This window comes from Anoplopoma fimbria, chromosome 15 (genome assembly GCF_027596085.1).
Source record: "Anoplopoma fimbria isolate UVic2021 breed Golden Eagle Sablefish chromosome 15, Afim_UVic_2022, whole genome shotgun sequence".
Taxonomy (NCBI): Eukaryota; Metazoa; Chordata; class Actinopteri; order Perciformes; family Anoplopomatidae; genus Anoplopoma; species Anoplopoma fimbria.
In genome coordinates, this window is record NC_072463.1 from 12,936,588 (window position 1) to 12,955,716 (window position 19,129).

General features: G+C 43.7%; 1 protein-coding gene across 4 annotated transcripts; it reads right to left on the reverse strand.

The window, feature by feature from the left end:
• Nucleotides 1-258: 258 nt before the first annotated feature.
• On the reverse strand, nucleotides 259-18,351 carry rab3gap2 (RAB3 GTPase activating protein subunit 2 (non-catalytic)). Of its 4 annotated transcripts, none has more exons than XM_054614265.1 (35): nucleotides 17,999-18,351; nucleotides 16,297-16,385; nucleotides 16,003-16,120; nucleotides 15,031-15,112; nucleotides 14,695-14,742; nucleotides 14,532-14,607; nucleotides 14,314-14,415; nucleotides 13,660-13,759; nucleotides 12,646-12,744; nucleotides 11,759-11,907; nucleotides 11,584-11,663; nucleotides 10,915-11,007; nucleotides 10,665-10,804; nucleotides 10,010-10,205; nucleotides 9,649-9,792; nucleotides 8,693-8,775; nucleotides 8,555-8,619; nucleotides 8,355-8,445; nucleotides 8,116-8,237; nucleotides 7,570-7,780; nucleotides 7,066-7,163; nucleotides 6,663-6,771; nucleotides 6,291-6,451; nucleotides 5,852-6,026; nucleotides 4,941-5,120; nucleotides 4,581-4,687; nucleotides 4,296-4,362; nucleotides 3,975-4,045; nucleotides 3,845-3,880; nucleotides 3,679-3,753; nucleotides 2,780-2,995; nucleotides 2,136-2,225; nucleotides 1,804-2,028; nucleotides 1,477-1,641; nucleotides 259-1,160 (listed from the first exon to the last, which is right to left on the reverse strand). In XM_054614265.1, the coding sequence occupies exons 1-35, from the start codon at nucleotides 18,099-18,101 to the stop codon at nucleotides 1,008-1,010; spliced, it is 4,119 nt and encodes a 1,372-aa protein (XP_054470240.1). In that variant the 5' UTR covers nucleotides 18,102-18,351; the 3' UTR covers nucleotides 259-1,007. The 4 variants fall into 4 exon arrangements, with proteins under 4 accessions (XP_054470240.1, XP_054470238.1, XP_054470239.1 ...); XM_054614263.1 differs by having other exon boundaries at nucleotides 3,625-3,753; XM_054614264.1 differs by having other exon boundaries at nucleotides 7,570-7,783.
• Nucleotides 18,352-19,129: the final 778 nt, after the last annotated feature.

Genomic DNA, 19,129 nt, shown 5'->3' on the forward strand with positions numbered 1-19,129 from the left:
ATTTTTTCAACATACTGTCAACATACTATAATTTTTACGACATACTATACTGACTTTTTGATAAACTATACCATTACTTATTCATTACAGTTTTTTCCACATAATGTTTTTGTGACTTTTTATGACACACTATACTACAACTTTTTTTACTGTGACTTTTTTAATGACTTTTTATGGCATACTATAACTCTTAACATGTTATGATTGTCATTAGAAGTAAACAATTAGCCAACACTGCAACATGTCAACACAAACAGCTTAGCTTTCTAGAAACCTCTTTATTCTGCAACGGATCAGCCCAGTGGCAACAGCTGGGCATAGGACCACAGAATAGGAAGTTTACAGGCACAGCTAGTACAGTACTGTCTGCGTATATAAATAAAAAATAAGGTCCATATTTCTTTATTATACATCTCTTGTCCATGAGCGGGTTAGTGAAATAGGAAGGAGTAACGTCAAACAGAACTTGATATGGCACACCGTTAGGACACCAACACACTGACTTTTGAGGTTAATCAGATGGAAAATGAAGGAGAAGTGACAAAGAAAAGACATGCCCCATCCCTTAATAACCTTCTCATAAACTTATTCTGACAATATAACACAAATATTCAATATCATTTATATTACATGCGACAAAATATGGATTAAAAAAAAAAAGTTAAAAGCCTATCATATCCACCCACAGCCTACTATGATTAAGTTGTGAGGACGAAGGTATTGTATTAACAATGAGCTGAATGACAAAACACAACATCTCCTCCTGAGAGGGTGAGAAGGCCCTTCATCATCGTGCTCCTTCTGGACTGTCTATCACACGCTGCATGTGACTTCTGGACACCACACTCCTGAAGTGGTACAGACCTTGTATTGATTAGATAGTGTGTGCGTGTGTGTGTGTGTGTGTGGGGCACAAATTGTTATTTCCTTCCTTATCATGTCTCCACCTGCCTACTATGACCACGCCTTAAAAGGGTGACCACACCCGACCCTCCCCCCTCGCAGGGTCAGTCCTCAGTGGTGAGGACATCCACAGCCTCCAGAAGGTGCAGGGCCAGGCTGTACTGGGCGTGGTTCTCCGGCAGGATTTCAATCAGACGGCCGACCAGCCTGCTGGTCTGGGACAGGGGGACCAGGGGGCACCGCAGCTCACTGGGGTCCTGCAACACAAAAAAAACATGAGCGACTTTACGTTGTTAAACAGGCATGCTGACAGTGTTGGTTCCCGCTCGGAAAATCAATTTATGCACGTTTTTCCACAAGTCTGATAATACATTTTTCAGTAATCCATCAACTCCTTTTCCAGTTTATATTTGCTGCAGCCAGTAATGTTGTTGATTTAAGGTTCAGGGTGCCCCTTTAACGAGCAGAACATGCTGGGATTAGAAATGCCCTTATAGAAAAGAGCACTTAGCCTCTAAGAACCAGAGACTAAATGTCTTAAGTGTATCAGATGACATTGTCTTGGTGTCTCACCATAGCCTTGAGCCACGTGCAGAGGGTGGGGGGCAGGCGGGCCAGCAGCTCCATGGCAGCTTGCGTCTGGCTCTGGCTGTGGAGCAGCGAGTAACTCAGCCTCTGGCCAGTCAGCACCAGCAGCTGGGAGCCCAGCACATCTTTATCCTCCACCTCTAACATCACCTGGGTGATAAGATAACACACACTTCAAATGAAAAGTCGTATCAGAATATTGGATTACATGAATTATCAAGCACTGTGATCATCATAAAGGTTTTAGAGACGTAGTAAAAATCCAGACTTTAGCTTTTGTCTGCCACAAAGTAAAGAAACATTTCCCCTTGCCTCTTCAGCCCGGGGGTCCAGACCCTGGTTGTAGAGCTCGCAGACGATGTGCCGCCTCAGGATGTCGGGGTTGACCTGTAGCAGGGGGCCCAGCTCCAGACACAGCGAGGGCCACCAGTCAGCCCTGGGGCCAGTAGATGGCAAAGAGGGGGAATTGGAGCCCGGGGCTGAGCTGGAAGGATCATCTATAGCCTGCACCCAGCCGGTCAGCACCCGGAGGAGGAACTGAGACAGAGTAGGAATGAGGGAAACATGGAATGAGATGACAACAAATGGTTTGCTTTTGAGGTCGTCGATTTCTATTGACCTCTAGGTGTAAGTCCACCTCTCACCTCTTGTCGTAGCGAGACCAGGCCTGGGTCCATGTCTCCACTGGGCATCAACTGAATGGTTGTCAGATCTCTGAAGAAAGCATTCTTACCCTGGTAAAAAACACAAACAATAATAAATGAAGACTACAGTGTTTTTGTAATCACAACAGCTCTAAACGAGAGTGATGTTTGACAGATTGCTTTAAGTATTAACTTCAAAGTGGTCAGAAGATACAAAAAACTGTTTTGAAAAGTTAAACAAACATAGAGGTGCACTTCAGCCTCTTGTGGCCAAAATGAGTATTACAAAAATAAACACTTTATCCTAACAAAAAACCTCTATTACCTGCTGTGACATGAAAAAAAAATTACATCATCTGTTCTTAAGTCATAAAAACAGGAGAGAAACTAATTAGATCGGACCTAGAAAATGGTGTTCCTGTTTTTTTCACTTCCATATATAATACTGCATTATGAATCAATATATATTGACACAACACAGACAAAAGCAGTGCATAATGCAAATAACAATAATAATCTTTGAGAACTTTAAAGTATCTAGTAGCTAGTAAATGATGTCTTAACGTTTATCTTATGTAGACAGGCTAACCTTCTCAGTCAGCATCAGTGTTTGTGTGTGTCTGTCCGTCAGTCCATCTCCTCACCTTGCTGTCAAACAGGCTGAGTGGTTTGACCTTCAGACTGAAGGTCATAGCGGCATGTAGCAGGGAAGCTAACAGGCAGTGGTGTTGCACCAGCGGGTAGTGGACGCCTCTCTGCTCCAGAGCCAGTTCAGCGAGGGACTCAGGGCCTTCAGCCCCGCACCACGCCTCCTCCACCGACAGCTCCGGGGCGGAAACCTCCTCCACCGCCGAGTCCGCCTGTGGGGGAAAAAAACGACCGGGGAGATGGTGAGGAGAAAAGCTTTTGTGCTCAAAGAGAACAGGTGCTTTAATTCACATTATGATCTAAAACCACGGTCATGTTGCAGATTACAACGCATGCACACATTTTAAAGTCCCGCTGCACTCAAAAATGTATTTTGCTTATTGTTCCTTCACGGTGATGTTTGAGCTTCACTTTGCAGTATCGTGTTATGTGCAGAGTTTCATACTAAAAGGCTGCTGAAGGGGGAAAGTTTTTCTGTGATCACCTGAAAATCACAGTTAAACACGTGTACAAACGAGCATGCAACGCTCAGTGCACAGGTGTGATGTGGAAACGTGAAAAACCTCCCGTGCACAAACACTGAGAACGGACTTTTTAGGATGCGTTAAATCTAACAAGTATACTTTTTGAATTGAGCAATATTTGCATGTTTATATATTCTAGATGAAATTATAAGAATTCCTATTCAACAATTTTTGTGGAGAAACCCTATCAAGACACAAATCATTACTGCAAACAGCTACCTAGCTAATACATCAACTGCGTCTCCAGTATAGGTGCGGTTAGTAGTGGTAGTGATAGGTTTCTCCATGCTTTTCCTTTCAGGAATCTTATTACTTACATAGTAATCAATATAAGACAAATGGCTCTGATTTTTAACCAACACTCCAGTCACCTCCATGAGGATCTGCAGCAGCTGGACGCAGCAGCCCAGGAACGACGTCACGGCTTTGTCTCCCATCCCGACATCCTGCGCACATAAACGCACGTAATATACCTTTAAATATGCAGTTTAAGATTATTTTAGATGCAAAGTTTTATCAAATTTTTCCCCAACTTACCCGTCTACATAAGCGATCTTTGGGTGCCTTCCCCACCTAGAAAAGAGAGGGTGTAAATGTTATATGATGCCTCACAGACTCAACAACGCCTTCCCACAGACACACTCTATACTTCATGTGCATGACTTACCTTCTCCATCAGGAAGGCTGCTGCTGAGAAACGTTTGACAATAAACGTGCTCCACATCATCGCAGAAATACCTGTGAGGAAGATTCAATGAAGTCCAAACACACACTAGTGATGGTCATTTTCAGAAGGAAGGCTACTGATTTACAAAGTGGGGACATAAACATCACTTCTGGTAATACGGTACTTTAGCTCACTTATTTCAGCAGTTATTTTACGCATAACTGAAGAAAATAACACCGTTTCCCGCAATTATATTTAAAACACACATTAATAGATGGATTATTATATTGGAATATTTGTATGTAAAACCTAGTTCCTCACCTAGTTGGATATGCGGACTGGAGACCAGCTTCAAATGCTCAACAGCCCACCAGAAGTATCGGCCATCCTAGGAAGAGAAGCAGGTCCAGATTTAAGAACAAAAGGTGATTGGTTCTTTGTTATCCACGTTTCCTTGGATTTATAAAAACCTGACTTCCTACACTTTGGTGAAACTGGCTTGTTGCGGGAAGTAGTGATAATATACACCAAATGAACTGAAGATAAACATTGTTTTTTAAAGAAACAAAAAAAACAACACGTGTGTTTGTATGTGTGAACGTGCACCTCGGGGTCTTTGTTCCACTGCACTACATATTCCCAGCAGCAGTGGGCGAAGAGCAGGTCAGGTGAGAGGGAGTGTGGGAACCGCTGGCACACTGCCACCAACAGCTCTGGAAAACACGATGGACTTTATTAGACTTGGATTTGATGTATTGTAGAAAGAGGTTCTGTGTTATAGTGCGTACTGTGGCAGTCATAACATTAATAAATGAATGCTGTATGAATCTACAAAGGCCATTGACATCATTAACAAACAAAAGCACAGTTAAATCTATCTAACATGAGAGCCAATGTATAAGTTTATATCCACAATTATGTATGTCAACATTTTGGACGGTTCTTAGTCCGGTTCTTAGTCCTGACCTGCTGTCCTGTCTGTGTCCTCTTGGCTCTTCTCCTCCTGCTCCTTTCCTTCTTGTCCATCCTTCTGCTCTAGTTTTTCATCTGCCTCTTTGTCTTCTCTCCTTTGGAGGATTTCCTTCAGTCGCTCAGGGGCCAAACTGTGTCTGAACACCCACTTGGACACACTGTCGGCAATGCCACCTTTACAGATGGGCGTGTAAAGAAAAAGACAAAAATATGAGATGATCTGTTTTATAGTAAATGGTAAATGGACTGTACTTGTATAGAGCTTTTTTTATAGTCTTCTGACCCCTCAAAGCGCTTTTGATTGGCTGGGTGCGACTTACGTAACCACACCCAGAATATTACCGAAGCCCTGAGAGGCAAGTCTAAATTGTTTTCCTCCTGGTTTTGGATATTAATAGGTTAATTTAATTATTCTGCAATTACAAGTAATAAAAAATGTTTTGGCAGGTGACATTTTTCTTTTGTAAGTATTGTTTTTCAACAATCAATTGTTTGTATTTGTAATACTCATTAATCTTTCCCATATTCTTAAAAAGGACCAAAAGCATTCATGTTTTCTTCCGGGTCACTTTAACTTTCTCCATTCATTCAAGTTTGTGTTAGCAAGTTATGAATATTAAAACTCTCCTGGAAGAAAACATGAATGCTTTTGGTCCCATTTAGAACACTTGAGGAAAATGGTCCTCACAACAATAAGGGCTTCTGTAGAATATGGATACTGAAAGACAGAAAAGACTGGGGACAAAAATATAAGAAGGAAGTAAAAAAAACAAAAAAAACTTTGAGAGGCAGACTAGCTAACAAAAAGTACTCATGTCTTACTATTTTGTTAGCTAGTCTGCCTCTCTATATGTATTTCTGTCTGCCTGCATACAGCCCTGAGGATATTCTTCTTCACAGCCTACCTGTGCCTCCCTCCAGCAGCGTCTTGATGGAGCACTGTGCTGCAGCGCCCCCTGCTGCTCCCTGAGGTGGAGGCACCAGCAGCAGAGTCTGCAGCACCAGCACGTCCTCCAGCTGGCGAACACACACCACCCACTGCTCCAGCTCCATGGACACCGCCTCCCACTCTGACTGCAACTGTCACACACAACCACAGAAAAACCGGCTGATTCAGAACAGTGTGGTACACATATTATGCCTAGTAGAAGTAGGTTTGGTGTTGGTGAAGAAGGTGGGTAAATAAGTACCAACTCGTAAATAAAAATCAACCCATAGACTGATGAGTGCACTCCTCTGTGTGTGTGTGTGTGTGTGTGTGTGTGTGTGTGTGTGTGTGTGTGTGTGTGTGTGTGTGTGTGTGTGTGTGTGTGTGTGTGTGTGTGTGCATGAGACTTCCCCTACCTTGCTGTCACCTCGGCTTGTGATGCTCGCCTTGGCAGCACGGTGAGCAACGAAGGCGGCCAGCAGAGCAGCGGCAGCATTGTGGGACTGGATACATGTAGAGCGAACTTGCTGCCACCAGGGAGAGATGGACTGCGTGTCCCATGACTCCTCAACCGCTCCTGAAACAAAGGACAAGGAAGCATTGACGGTCTTGTCCTCCTCCTTATCATTGATCGGCACTTTTGCAAATGAGTCGGCACACACCGAACACAAGCACACACACCGAACACAAGCACACACACCGAACACAAGCACACACACACACACACCGAACACAAGCACACACACACACACCGAACACAAGCACACACACCGAACACAAGCACACACCTTTCATGTCGCTGAGGGCGAGGAGTAGCGTGTGTAGATTTCTAACGGCCTCTTCTGGTTTCTGTAGCACCTCCTTCTCTCTTTGCAGCCACACACTTAGCAACAGAGACTGAACGGAAGTGTAAAACATAAAAGAGGAATAAGCATTCATTTAAAGTGATGGTACTCCTGTAAATACTTAATAAATGATGGATTGCTTTCCATTCTTTTCATTGAAGTTTTTGGGTTTCTACAGGCAACATACCCATTCTAAAAAACACAGATTTTAAAATATTAAATAACAAAAACTACATATCATAGTTACATTAATCCACTTATTTGTCACAATTCATCAGCTGCTCCATTTGCTTTTCATCTGACCACACTTTTACCTCCATTGTCAAAACTCAAACCTCCATCTTACCAGTAGCTGCTGAGGACTGATGCCAGCCTGCTGCAGTGTGTCACAGACTTCACGAAGAGGGCTCCTTCCACACAGACAACCCCAGAACATAAAGTTCCCTGCAAAGGACACACAAGAGCAAAGTCTTTAGTCTGGACGTGTGTGTGTGTGTGTGTGTGTGTGTGTGTGTGTGTGTGTGTGTGTGTGTGTGTGATGCGCTCACTCAATGTCTTATGTCAGTGAGACTTCTGTATATCAAAAGGTCATTTTGCTTTCTCCTCCACAACCCACCGTGTCTAAATCCTACCTATGCTATTTTTACACATGGAGGAACACAGCAATATAATTCCACTGGTGTGAGACAGACACTACGAGCATCTCACTGCCAAATGACACTTCATACTCTTATGCATCTATTCATTGGCAACGTCATGCAGAGACACATATCTTTTGATCGTGTCATGGTATCTGCTTGGATAACTGTGCCTGTCTGGTCGTACGATGTGCGTACATATGGTGCCGTACCTAGATGATTCCATTCCGTTTCAGAGCCGCGGACGACCCTCAACCCCCCATCCTCGGTGCACTCCATCTGCGAGAGAAAGGCTCGGGCTGGCATGGGTGTGTCGGGTGAGTCCTGAGCGAAGGAAACACTTGGTCTCGCGGTGAGCTGGGCGTAGCGTTGCAGGGTGGGGCCAATGCGGGACAATTCATCCTCCATGCCTTCGAGGGAGTCCTGCTGGGTGGGGTGACCATAAGTTAAGTGTTTATCATAGAGTTACGAGTCATAACAATGACCACGTAGCAAAAACACTGCCGTAACTGGTGTCTGTATCATAAACCTTACGTGTACCTATTATATGTTATTAAGTACTTTTATATCATGTATTACAGTTTGAAAACGTCTACACGAGCACCATTAACAAGCTTTACATACGTGTGTGTGTGTGTGTGTGTGTGTGTGTGTGTGTGTGTGTGTGTGTGTGTGTGTGTGTGTGTGTGTGTGTGTGTGTGTGTGTGTGTGTGTGTGTGTGTGTGTGTGTGTGTGTGTGTGTGTGTGTGTGTGTGTACATTTTCAGAGCAGGCCTCATTGTCTGCACCAGAGTGCAGTTTCTGGATGTCGGTGTAGAGCTGAAGCAATTTCAGCTGTGAGGAGCAGAGCTGGAGTAATGCTGCATCCACTTCCTCAGGGTCTGAGATGAAGAAATACACAACCATGAATTAAGCGAGAAAAACCATTGTATGATATGTACGCAACATTTTACGTTTACAGTACAATATTGTTTCTTAATAATAAACTGTTACGTTACCTTGTTGCTTCAGAGTTTCATTTAAGGCGCGTGTGACGTTGGTAAGACATGAGACAGGAGCATTCTTGTTTGACAGCAGAGACTCCAAAGCCTGGAAGGAAGAGCGAAGACTGCAGTTAGAAATTTGACAAAGACACCACAAAGACAACAGGCCTCTCTGTGAGTGTCTGAGTCAGTGTGTTTTCTATCTTTGTTTCTACCTGCTTCTTTATGGCAGGGTGTTTGATATCCAGCAGCACACTTTTGGCTTCGCTCTCCAAAATGTCTGAAAAGAAAAAGATGAGTAAACCTCTCTTACTTCTCCATCTCCATTCAGCTCTCCCTCCTGTATCTCTTACCAGGCTCCACCTCTCTGCTCCTCAGTATAGTAGTCAGTCGTTTTATCAGGTGCATGTCCTTGGCTCGCTCGCTTTTCTTGTCACTGGAACAGGGCAGACAGATAAAGATGGGGTTTGGCTATTGCTCTAAAATTCATGCTCGAAGGTTAACTTTTTCTGAGAACATGAAGGCTTTTGAAGTTGTGGTTGAAAACCTTGGCTGGGAAAGTACTACATTCAAACAGCTGCACATAACAGTTTTGCTGCCTTCTTTGGCTTGTTGGCTGCATGTTAGCAAGTGCTAACCAATTAGCTAGCCGGGTACATATAAAAAATATAATTCATAGTATTCAGTCACAACAGTTGTAATGTAAAGGTTATTGCCATTAAATTACAAGCGTGGCCAATGAGCTGCATTGAACCTAACTGGTCGTCATGAGAATACTTTATGAATGAAGTTAATCTGAATCGGATCTAATTGGAAAGAATAACTATTTGGGACTGTTTCGAATTGCTACATGGTTAAATATATCGGTTTTGTATCGTATCGAATATTGACTATTGAGATATGTATTGGATCGTCCTGAGAGGGAAAGATACATACCCCTACTAGGATGGCATGGCTAGTACATACAGGGACCAATAGCGAGTCTGTAATAAAACTTGTGTCTAAGAAAAAAAGTATCCCTACACAACATGTGCAAGCAATCTTAATGTAAAAGAAAAGCTAAGTGTTAAAGGAACAGTTTGATGTTTTGGGAGTCTAGAAGTCAGTTTCTGCTGTTGGCCAGAGGAATAGTCTTGGACATAACCCCCATTAAGACTGCAACTTTGTGTATGGTTTAATTAAGTGAGATACAGTATGAAGTATATTTAGTGTTCTTCAAAGTTGCTGGACTATTCCTTTAACATGCATGCATGCATGACAAGCGCTGCTCTACAGTATCTCTGAGCTTCATGTATGTCTGAGTACCAACCTGAGGGCCAGGTGGAAGGGGATGTTCACTGTCCTCAATGCTCCTGTAATGGGATCCAGCAGACACACCTGCTGGGTGTGGAGCTGCCAGCCCTTACTGGTCACACTGTTCACCCCCATCAGACGGTAGCCAGCGTACAGCAACCTGGAAGTGCACACGCATACAATAACAACATTTAACATAGATTATATTGCGTGCTATTCCCCAGTCGGTCTATCAGTGAGTGTCTGAGTGTTCAGTATATTCTTCTGTAGTACTACATACAAAAAATGCACTGGTGCTGATTTGTTTGTGATGCTTTTGAAGCTAAGAAATAACTGTCAGAAAAAGTGAACGCCTTCAGTTTTAGCGTTGTTTATACCGGCAGTGTTTGCCCACAGTGAAGGCTCCAACTCGAGGCCCCTGCTGCATCCCCCACACCTCCAGGATTCCCCTGCGGGGTGCGTAGATGACCAGGAACAAAGCATGGCGTCTGGGAAGGGAGGCCGACGGGGAGAACTCCCGATCAACTCGCTCCTCCGGGACCTGCAGCCAACCCAGTTGAGCATCTCGGTAACCTGCAGTTAAGGTAAATCAATCAATGTTCTTATGATTTTATAGGAGGCCATTAATGTTACATAGACAGCATGTAAACATTTTGTGCTCTTGGAACAAATGGATACTTATGTCATGTTTTATGTTAGCAAAATTATATATATTTACTCAAGTCTTGACAAGGTAAGGCGATCAAAATATACCTAATATAACGTAGAAATTGATATGGATATTTTTTAGGTGTCTAAAACATATTTTGCTTATTCCAGCACCCATAGAAGTACATTATTTTGCTCCTGTGCCGGTAATGTGCCGATGTCTGTTACTCCAAACCAGGGACGTGCCGACCATCATACTGTAGTAACTCATACAACACCACTCTAAAAGTTCCAAACTATTTCTTTAAGCTTTTCAGTCCTTTTCAAATCCTCTATATTATCCACTTATTAGTCCTTGGTCTTTTCTCTCTACTATGTCCTCACCTTTCCACATGCGGATGGCGATGCCCCGGGCCAAGTCCAGCAGTGTGACTCGACCAAAGTCATCCGTCACTCCCGCCAGCGTGTTGCAGGGGGACAGACATATGGACTCGCCGTGGCGACGGGAGTCTGGAAGACCGAATCTGGGAGGAAAAGGTTAGATTTAAAAGAAAGGACAGAGCTTTATATTGCCAAGAACAATAAGGCATGAAAGGGCATTGCTGCATTTGTGTTGAGATATCATGAATGCTACCTGATCCCCAAAGCAGTTGCAGGCTCCACCTTGGGCTTCTGTTTCTGGACAGCCTCCTCTTCATTCTTATGCTTGTTCCAACCTAGCCACCCACTGGGAGAGAGTGATGAAATGATGAAACATGAACACAGAGAAAGAGATAAGAGTATAAGAAAAGTAATAAGGGAGAGGGAATGAAAGCCAACTACCTCCCTGTATGGATCCAGCTGGCTTTGAGCAGAGAACAGGCTATATTTCAGAGTATTGATTGGGCTGTTTTGTGCTGTTGCAGCAGTACAGAGATGTCAATAGTGCTGCATTTAGCCTTCAATTGTATATGTAAAAGGAAATGAATGGCCACACAGGCCCACGGAAACTCTGGACAACCCTATTTGTCTTTAATAAAAATGAACTACACACATTGAAATGTGGTCATTAGTTTTGTCCTGCTTCTTTGGAATTATTACTCGTTCGCTTTACCTGCTGTCTTTGGCAATAGATCGTCTAAATAGCTGCACGATTATGTAAATTAATGAAGATAATCTTGCTTATACACACATGGAAGATTGGTTTTACGCACACACACGCACACACACACACACACACACACACACACACACACACACACACACACACACACACACACACACACACACACACACACACACACACACACACAAGCCAACACACCTGGCAGCACTGAAGAGGGCTGAGGTGAGTTTACTGGCCACAGCGAGAGCCACGTGAGAGAGGAGAGGCTGGGTGCTTCCCTAAAGACGGACAGAGAGAGAGTAATAATTCATCAATAAAGCCATTCTTATTGTGAAATAAACAGCCCGACTTGCTCCATCTCTCTCTCACTCACCTCTACAGCATAGTAAAAGCCTGTGTACGGGCCACCTCCCACAGTCACATACTGGCTCATGGCGGGGGGGTTGCCCTTGACTGACGCATTAAACCCCCCCAGGATAGATGCATTCTTCATCTGGTCAAACACACACAGCGTCATGATGCCTAACAGCAGGAGAGAGGGAGAGAAAACAGGGATGAACAGGTATTAGTGCAGCAGTGAGTGCAGCAGTTTCCAGGTCATTCATTTATTCAAATCAATAACATTGTTTTACTTACAACGATCTCTTTCTAGCATACGACTCCAGTGCATTTATATAGTCTTTATATAGTTCAAAGCCTCATTCATAATGTTAACAATCAAATTCTGAATCAACATTCAAATGCTGTGCATCAGGCTGTGTAATCAGGCTACACTAATATCATTAGTATCATACAATTTGTAGAATTTTAGTGATGGCTGCGTAAGATTGTTCCTGACTTGTGCGGTCCAAACATTTCCAATAACTCAGTCCAAAAGTTTATATTTATTATAAAAAAAGAGAGATGTAATCCATATTTGCTGGCGTTTAGTCTTTCTCAAACAACATTTTCACTGCGGTCTAAAAATGTTGCTCTCTTGCTTGCCGCACACAAAGGGAGGCACGCATTCAAAAAACCTCAATAGAAGCTTTGAATGTAAAAACAAAATGACTTACAGTACAGCCCTACGTTAATACATAGAATGCCGCTTTTCACTGGAAGAATTTGTCTTTTGTGAGAAGACATTTGGCATATGTGTGATGAAGAATTACATCTTATTACTTTACCCGTGTGATGTCATAGGAAATCAAAAGATGGCATTGGCAATCAACCTCCAGTATGAAGAAAAACATTTCACCATTTAAAAAAATAGTCTCTCACCCACACTACTGTGGTCCACAATGGTGTCCATGTCCTGCAGACCCCACTTCTTATATGCCAGGGGAGGAGGTTGGATCACATCACTACCTGCTGCTGTCGCTGGATGGAAAAAAACAACACAGCTGGTCATTTGGTTACCAGATGTTAGGACAAGGAATTACATAATCTATAGCTAGCGGGTATGTCTTACATTTAGCAACATTTAAAAAATGGAGCACTGTGCTTGAGTTTGATTGAATTGATTTAGGCCAAAAAGAACATCCATGGAAAGATGCACACAGACACACCAACACAGCACTGCTAGATGCCCAGAGAAACCCTGCTGAAGCCTGGCCTCTAACCTTCTAGACACTTTATAAGCGTGTGTGTTTCATTTATGTCATATACATTGAATGTGTTGTATCTAAGAACTGTTATGCTGCTCATTCTGTACACATGACATCTATTGCATTCTGTCCATCCTGGGAGAAGGATCCCTCCTCTGTCGTTCTCCCATAGGTTTCTTCCTTTTTTCTCCCTGTTAAAGGGGTTTTTTAGGGGAGTTTTTCCTGTGCCGATGTGAGGGAAGGACAGAGGATGTCGCATGTGCACAGATTGTAAAGCCCTCTGAGGCAAATTTGTGATTCTGGGCTATACAAAATAAACTGAATTGAATTGAAAAAAGTGTGTGTGTTCGTGTGTGTGTGGTGTGTGTGTGTGTGTGTGTGTGTGTGTGTGTGTGTGTGTGTGTGTGTGTGTGTGTGTGTGTGAGGGGTAGTTTTGTGTACATCTCCTTTGTACCTGAATGCCTTGTTGTAAACACTATCCACCAAGCCAGCAAGTGAAGAACACATCTCTAGTTAGCACACTGCAAAATACTTTTAACACTTAAAACTAAACGTTTACAACCAAAACCCAATGACTCTCATCCTACATTATGAACACACAAGGATATGCACATACTGTGAACACTCCCAGTTGGATGCATGCAACATACACACACTATTCCACACATGCTAACACAATCAGCAGTACCTCTTGCCACTTGGTTCCTGCAGGCACGCAGAGACTGAAAGAGGCTGAAGCCGTCAATAGTGACCAGAGCGGCGGGGTAGAGGATGCTTAACTCTTCATGCTGTGACGGGATGAAAACAAGTAATTATACATCGGCTGAATAACATGGTGGGACACGTTCAAAAGCTCAGGAAAAGAGAACCTTGAGCTTACATCGAGTTTAATTTCATCACAGAAATGTTATTTCAACATATATTTTCAACATTTCTTTTCTTGTCGAGAGTTAAAATAGAAGATTGGTTTTGTCTCTGTATGGTATATATGAAGCTACAACCAGAAGATGGTTAGCTTAGCCTAAAGACAGGAAACAGAGGGGAAACAGCTGGTCGGGCTCCGTTCAAAGGTAAGAAAATTGACGTACCAGCATCTGTAAAGCTCACTAATAAACATATTACGGTTTGTTTATTTAGTTAGTTGTTATAGTTTGACTATTTCTAACCAGGAGAACTGTGTTCCGGGAGTCACCATGATGTTGCTAAGCAACCAGAGGAGGCTGTGAGGTACCTGGCTGCTGGCTTTAGTTTCTGTATTTATCCTACAGATATCATCTCATCTAACCTTTGACAAGAAAGCACATGTGTATTTGCCAAAATGCGTGTTCAATGTGCCCATCACCTGCTCAGTTACTCCAGGATGACGGGGGATCTCGTATGTGCGACACTTGAGCCTCAACACAGGGTCCTCGTGCAGCAGCTGGGCCAGGAGGAGAACCCCGTTCTGATGACAAACAACCAGCGTTACATTTGATACTGACTTGTTTCCATTTTCTCTTTCCTTCTACTGATTATCTGAAAATGTAGTACATTAAAAAGAAAATAAGATAGGCAAGGTACCTCTGTGTAGAAACGGACATAGCCGGAAGTGAAACCCACAACTACACATGTCCAATCAGGCCGTCCTGTGGAGCTCCTACACACACACACATACATATGTTGTCATGTACACGTACACATAGCATTCTGCTTATCCTCTATTTCCTACAAGAGTACTTCTTACCTCTTCTGGCTTGCCAATGGTATACAGATAGAGCTGCTCACACACTCTCTGCAGTGAGAAAAGATACACAGAGTAGGATGTGGTTCACTGTACAGCTCTCTTAAGAACATTAGAAGATGCACTTCTGCATTAGCTCATGTTTCATTTGTTTCTCCATAGTACAACATAAATCCCTTTTCAATGTGACCCTTCTGTAGTTTTCCTTGTCACTCTCACATTCATTCTAATTCCTGCCTGTGAGTTTCAACCAATATAGTGTCATTTTCCTTCATCACTTAGATATTATGCTAACCCATCAACTGTTGTGTTGTCATTTTCATCTGATTTTACTCTTACCCATCGTCAGTGCTAAGGGTTCCAGTCCAAGACACAGCCAAGGTCATCTCCTCTCTGCCGCTGTCATCTGTACGCCACTTAGCTGTAAGAATCAACGAACAAATACAGGGAAGTATAACTCCTCTGTGTACTTAGCGATGAGTGCGTGTGTGTGTGTGTGTGTGTGTTAGGGTTGGGCCAGTGTAAAAACTGGTTATGATATTAAGCCAAACAACAGCTTAATATCAAACAAATATACCAAAGTTTTGCACTAAGTGTTGCTTTTGAGTCAGCAGCTGTTCCCTTGTGAAACATAATGAGACTGAGAGAGCCCATGAATGAGACTAACTCTTCCTTGCCTCTTTACGTCACCCCAAAAAAGCCTTCTCATTAGAGATGTTCTGAAACCCTTTTTCCCTTCCAAATGCGGATATTTGCTGCTTTATAGTTTACTTTTGCCCAATACAATTTTTTGCTGGTTAGAGCTTGAGCACATCATAATGAAACTTAATGCAACTTCTGTTAACGTCAGCTTGTAGCACTGTTAATTAGCCAAGCAGGACTGTGCTACCCACCAGATGTAAACTGGAGATTTAAACACAGATTGTTCACAATGGAGCATTATCAGGGACAAAACTTGTTGTAGATGTTCCTGTATAGCGTAAATGAGTTGATAAATGACAAGTTAATGTGATATTGGGTTGGTGCATAGACTTGTATACAATATCTGATCCAGCATTTTAGGCTTAATTGGAGGCCTCTCCGATACTGGTATAAAACACCTCTAGTTGTTCTATTGCTTATTACCAATGGAACACATGATGATGTGGTCGGCAAAGGTTGCTGATGAAGGCTACTTTTTAATTTGCTAGAATGTGTCTTAATCACAAATGCCAGTTAACTGGTTTGCATAAAATCAAACTGGTTGAAGCTCGGACCGTACGGGCAAAACCGTCAATCAACCCAATTCCAGTGTGCGTTTGAATATCTGACCTGAGAGAAAGACGGCCTTCTGTTCGCGGGCCACTACTAGCAGGTCAGAGCAGGGCGACAGGGACACTACACAGTCCTGCAGCCAGGGTGCCCTCTGCCCTGTGGTCTCCTCCTCCACCTGCGGGGCAAAGAGGAAAGTCAGTGGGAGGGGACTCCTAACCACATACAACACCTCAGGTGAGTCTCACATATTTCACAAAAGTGGTTTGCAGCTTTTGTGTTATTGTCATTTGTTCTATACCGTCTTTCGTTATGAGAATGTGAGAATAGAGAATGAAACACAAAAGGACAGACCGTTGTGGCAGAAGCGGCTCCCTCTTCCTTGTTGTCTCCACTATCCCATGTCGCCTCCCAGTCCGAAGTATCCCAGGACAACTCATTTTCTGTTAGGTAAAAAGGGGGATAGGGAAATCCAATTAATCATTTGTGACACAACTTACGGACACTTTTCTGGCAGCCAACACATAGCAAATGATCTTATGTTGGAAGAAAATTGACTAATTAAACTGTTATAGATGGGGGGGGTGAAATCACTAGCTAAAGTCACAGCTGTTGTGTATGGAAGTGTTAAAGCCACCCACTAAAAAAATGTACTGAACCAAGACACGCTTATGATGTTCTAATACACCGTATGCAGCTAAATGAGAGTACAAGAGGGGGAGGACTGTTGGAGGTTGTGCTGCAGGGACATAACCTAAAAACCTTCCACATGTTGAAGACAAAGCGACAGAACAAGTCGCAAAATCCAGGATGAAATCCCGTTGCCATGGGCATTTATAATGCATTTATAATGCATTAAGCCTTGGTGCAGCGTGTGGGGGGGTCGATGTTACTGCCCTACAGCATTGTGGTGACGCATCAACATGAAATAAATACTTGAGGCCAAGTGCAAGTGCCCTCTCCCTCTCTCTCTCTGTGCAACTCTGTTCTCCCACGATGAGCATCCTGCAGTGATGTGTTCAGGTGACTCATAGCACAAAGGGCAGACACATGTCTCCTCCTCCCCTCTCATTGGCCTGGTGGTGTGGTTAGGTGAGCACTGATGAAGCTGTATCCATCTCCATCTTTACAAAGCCTGACCATCAAATGATGTTATTGGTCAGGTCTTTGTACACATGACATCTATTGACTTCTGTCCATCCTGGTAGAAGGATCCTCCTCTGTCTCTCCCAGAGGTTTCTTCCTTTTTGTCTCCCTGTTAAAGGGGTTTTTAGGGGAGTTTTTCCTGTGAATGTGAGGGTGTAAGGACAGAGGATGTGAGGGTCTAAGGACAGAGGATGTGAGGGTGTAAGGACAGAGGATGTGAGGGTCTAAGGACAGAGGAGGTGAGGGTCTAAGGACAGAGGATGTGAGGGTCTAAGGACAGAGGATGTGAGGGTGTAAGGACAGAGGATGTGAGGGTCTAAGGACAGAGGATGTGAGGGTCTAAGGACAGAGGATGTGAGGGTGTAAGGACAGAGGATGTGAGGGTGTAAGGACAGAGGATGTGAGGACAGAGGATGTGAGGGTCTAAGGACAGAGGATGTGAGGATGTGAGGGTCTAAGGACAGAGGATGTGAGGGTGTAAGGACAGAGGAGGTGAGGGTGAGGACAGAGGAGGTGAGGGTGTAAGGACAGAGGATGTGAGGGTCTAAGGACAGAGGATGTGAGGGTGTAAGGACAGAGGAGGTGAGGGTGTAAGGACAGAGGAGGTGAGGGTGTAAAGACAGAGGGTGTGAGGGTCTAAGGACAGAGGAGGTGAGGGTGTAAGGACAGAGGATGTGAGGGTGTAAGGACAGAGGATGTGAGGGTGTAAGGACAGAGGAGGTGAGGGTGTAAAGACAGAGGGTGTGAGGGTCTAAGGACAGAGGAGGTGAGTAAAGGACAGAGGGTGTGAGGGTCTAAGGACAGAGGAGGTTGTGTCTCTGTGTTCCAGAGGTAACGGACTGCTGTCGCCGTGGTTACCGGTGACGTGGTGCAGCACGCCACATGACGTACATGTGCACCGCTCACTCACCCGTCTGAGTCTTCTCCTCCTCGGGTCTCTGGCTGAGGAACAGGTGGTCCCGGACCGCGTTGAGCTCCTGGAGCCGACAGAACTCCACCAGGCTGCAGGACATGTCTCCCCCGTCCCGTGAGGCAGACAGACAGACAGACAGTTAGCCTAACAGTGCTAACAGGCTGTGGCAGACGGACGTACCGTGCTGTCTCGTTGACGGCCTGTTGACGGCCTGTTGGCGGCCTGTTGATGAAGACAACCCCTCTCTGGTGCTGAACGGTCTCCTAGCTCACGGTCGCGGGAGCCTGGTGCTCTTATTGCCCCCCAGCAGCAGCCGCTTCCACCCCGTGTTGATGACACATCGTTAGCATAACAACACACAAGCGCTTCCGCTTCCGGAGTCGAGCCTTTCAAAATAAAAGCAGTGCGATGCGTTTGTTTACAACAAAAAAAACACTACACAACTACCTTTATAATACAGAATTAAAGAGATATTTTTTGTATAGTCAGTTTATACATTAAAAAAAAATAGTTTAATCCTACAATATGAAGTCTTGGTATTTGTAAAGTGTAATGGTGTGTTTTTTCACTAGAGGGTGGTAGGGGAACACTTGTTAGATCTTGTGCCACTTCTTCCTCTACATTACATTACATTACATTACATTACATTACATTGCTGTCATTTAGCAGATGACTTACATTAAGTGTATTCAACACCCAGGGAGCAACTTGGGGTTAGGTGTCTTTCGGCATGTTGACTGTGGAGGCCAGGGTTCCTCTCAGCTCTTAGGTATTGTCTTCTACCAGTGCTCAACATTAGTGTATTATACTAAAACATAATGGCATGTTTTCCATTGTAGTTCTGAAGGCAAACAGTAGGCTTATCTGAGACGGCAAGACCAAGTTCCCTTCATATAACTATTCTGGTTGGTGCAAGGTGAAGATTTCAGAAAGAAACGCGATCAAACTTTTTTTCTCCTCCACGATGACATAACTTATTTTCTATAATCTTTTGTGGGTATGTCATAATTATGTCCTTTTTTATGCATCATATGGATTTCATGCACTCATTAAACAGTTTCACCATATCGACCCTCAAACAGAACAATGTGGCGTTTCCTCTGGAATGGTCTAATTGTTTTGTTTTAG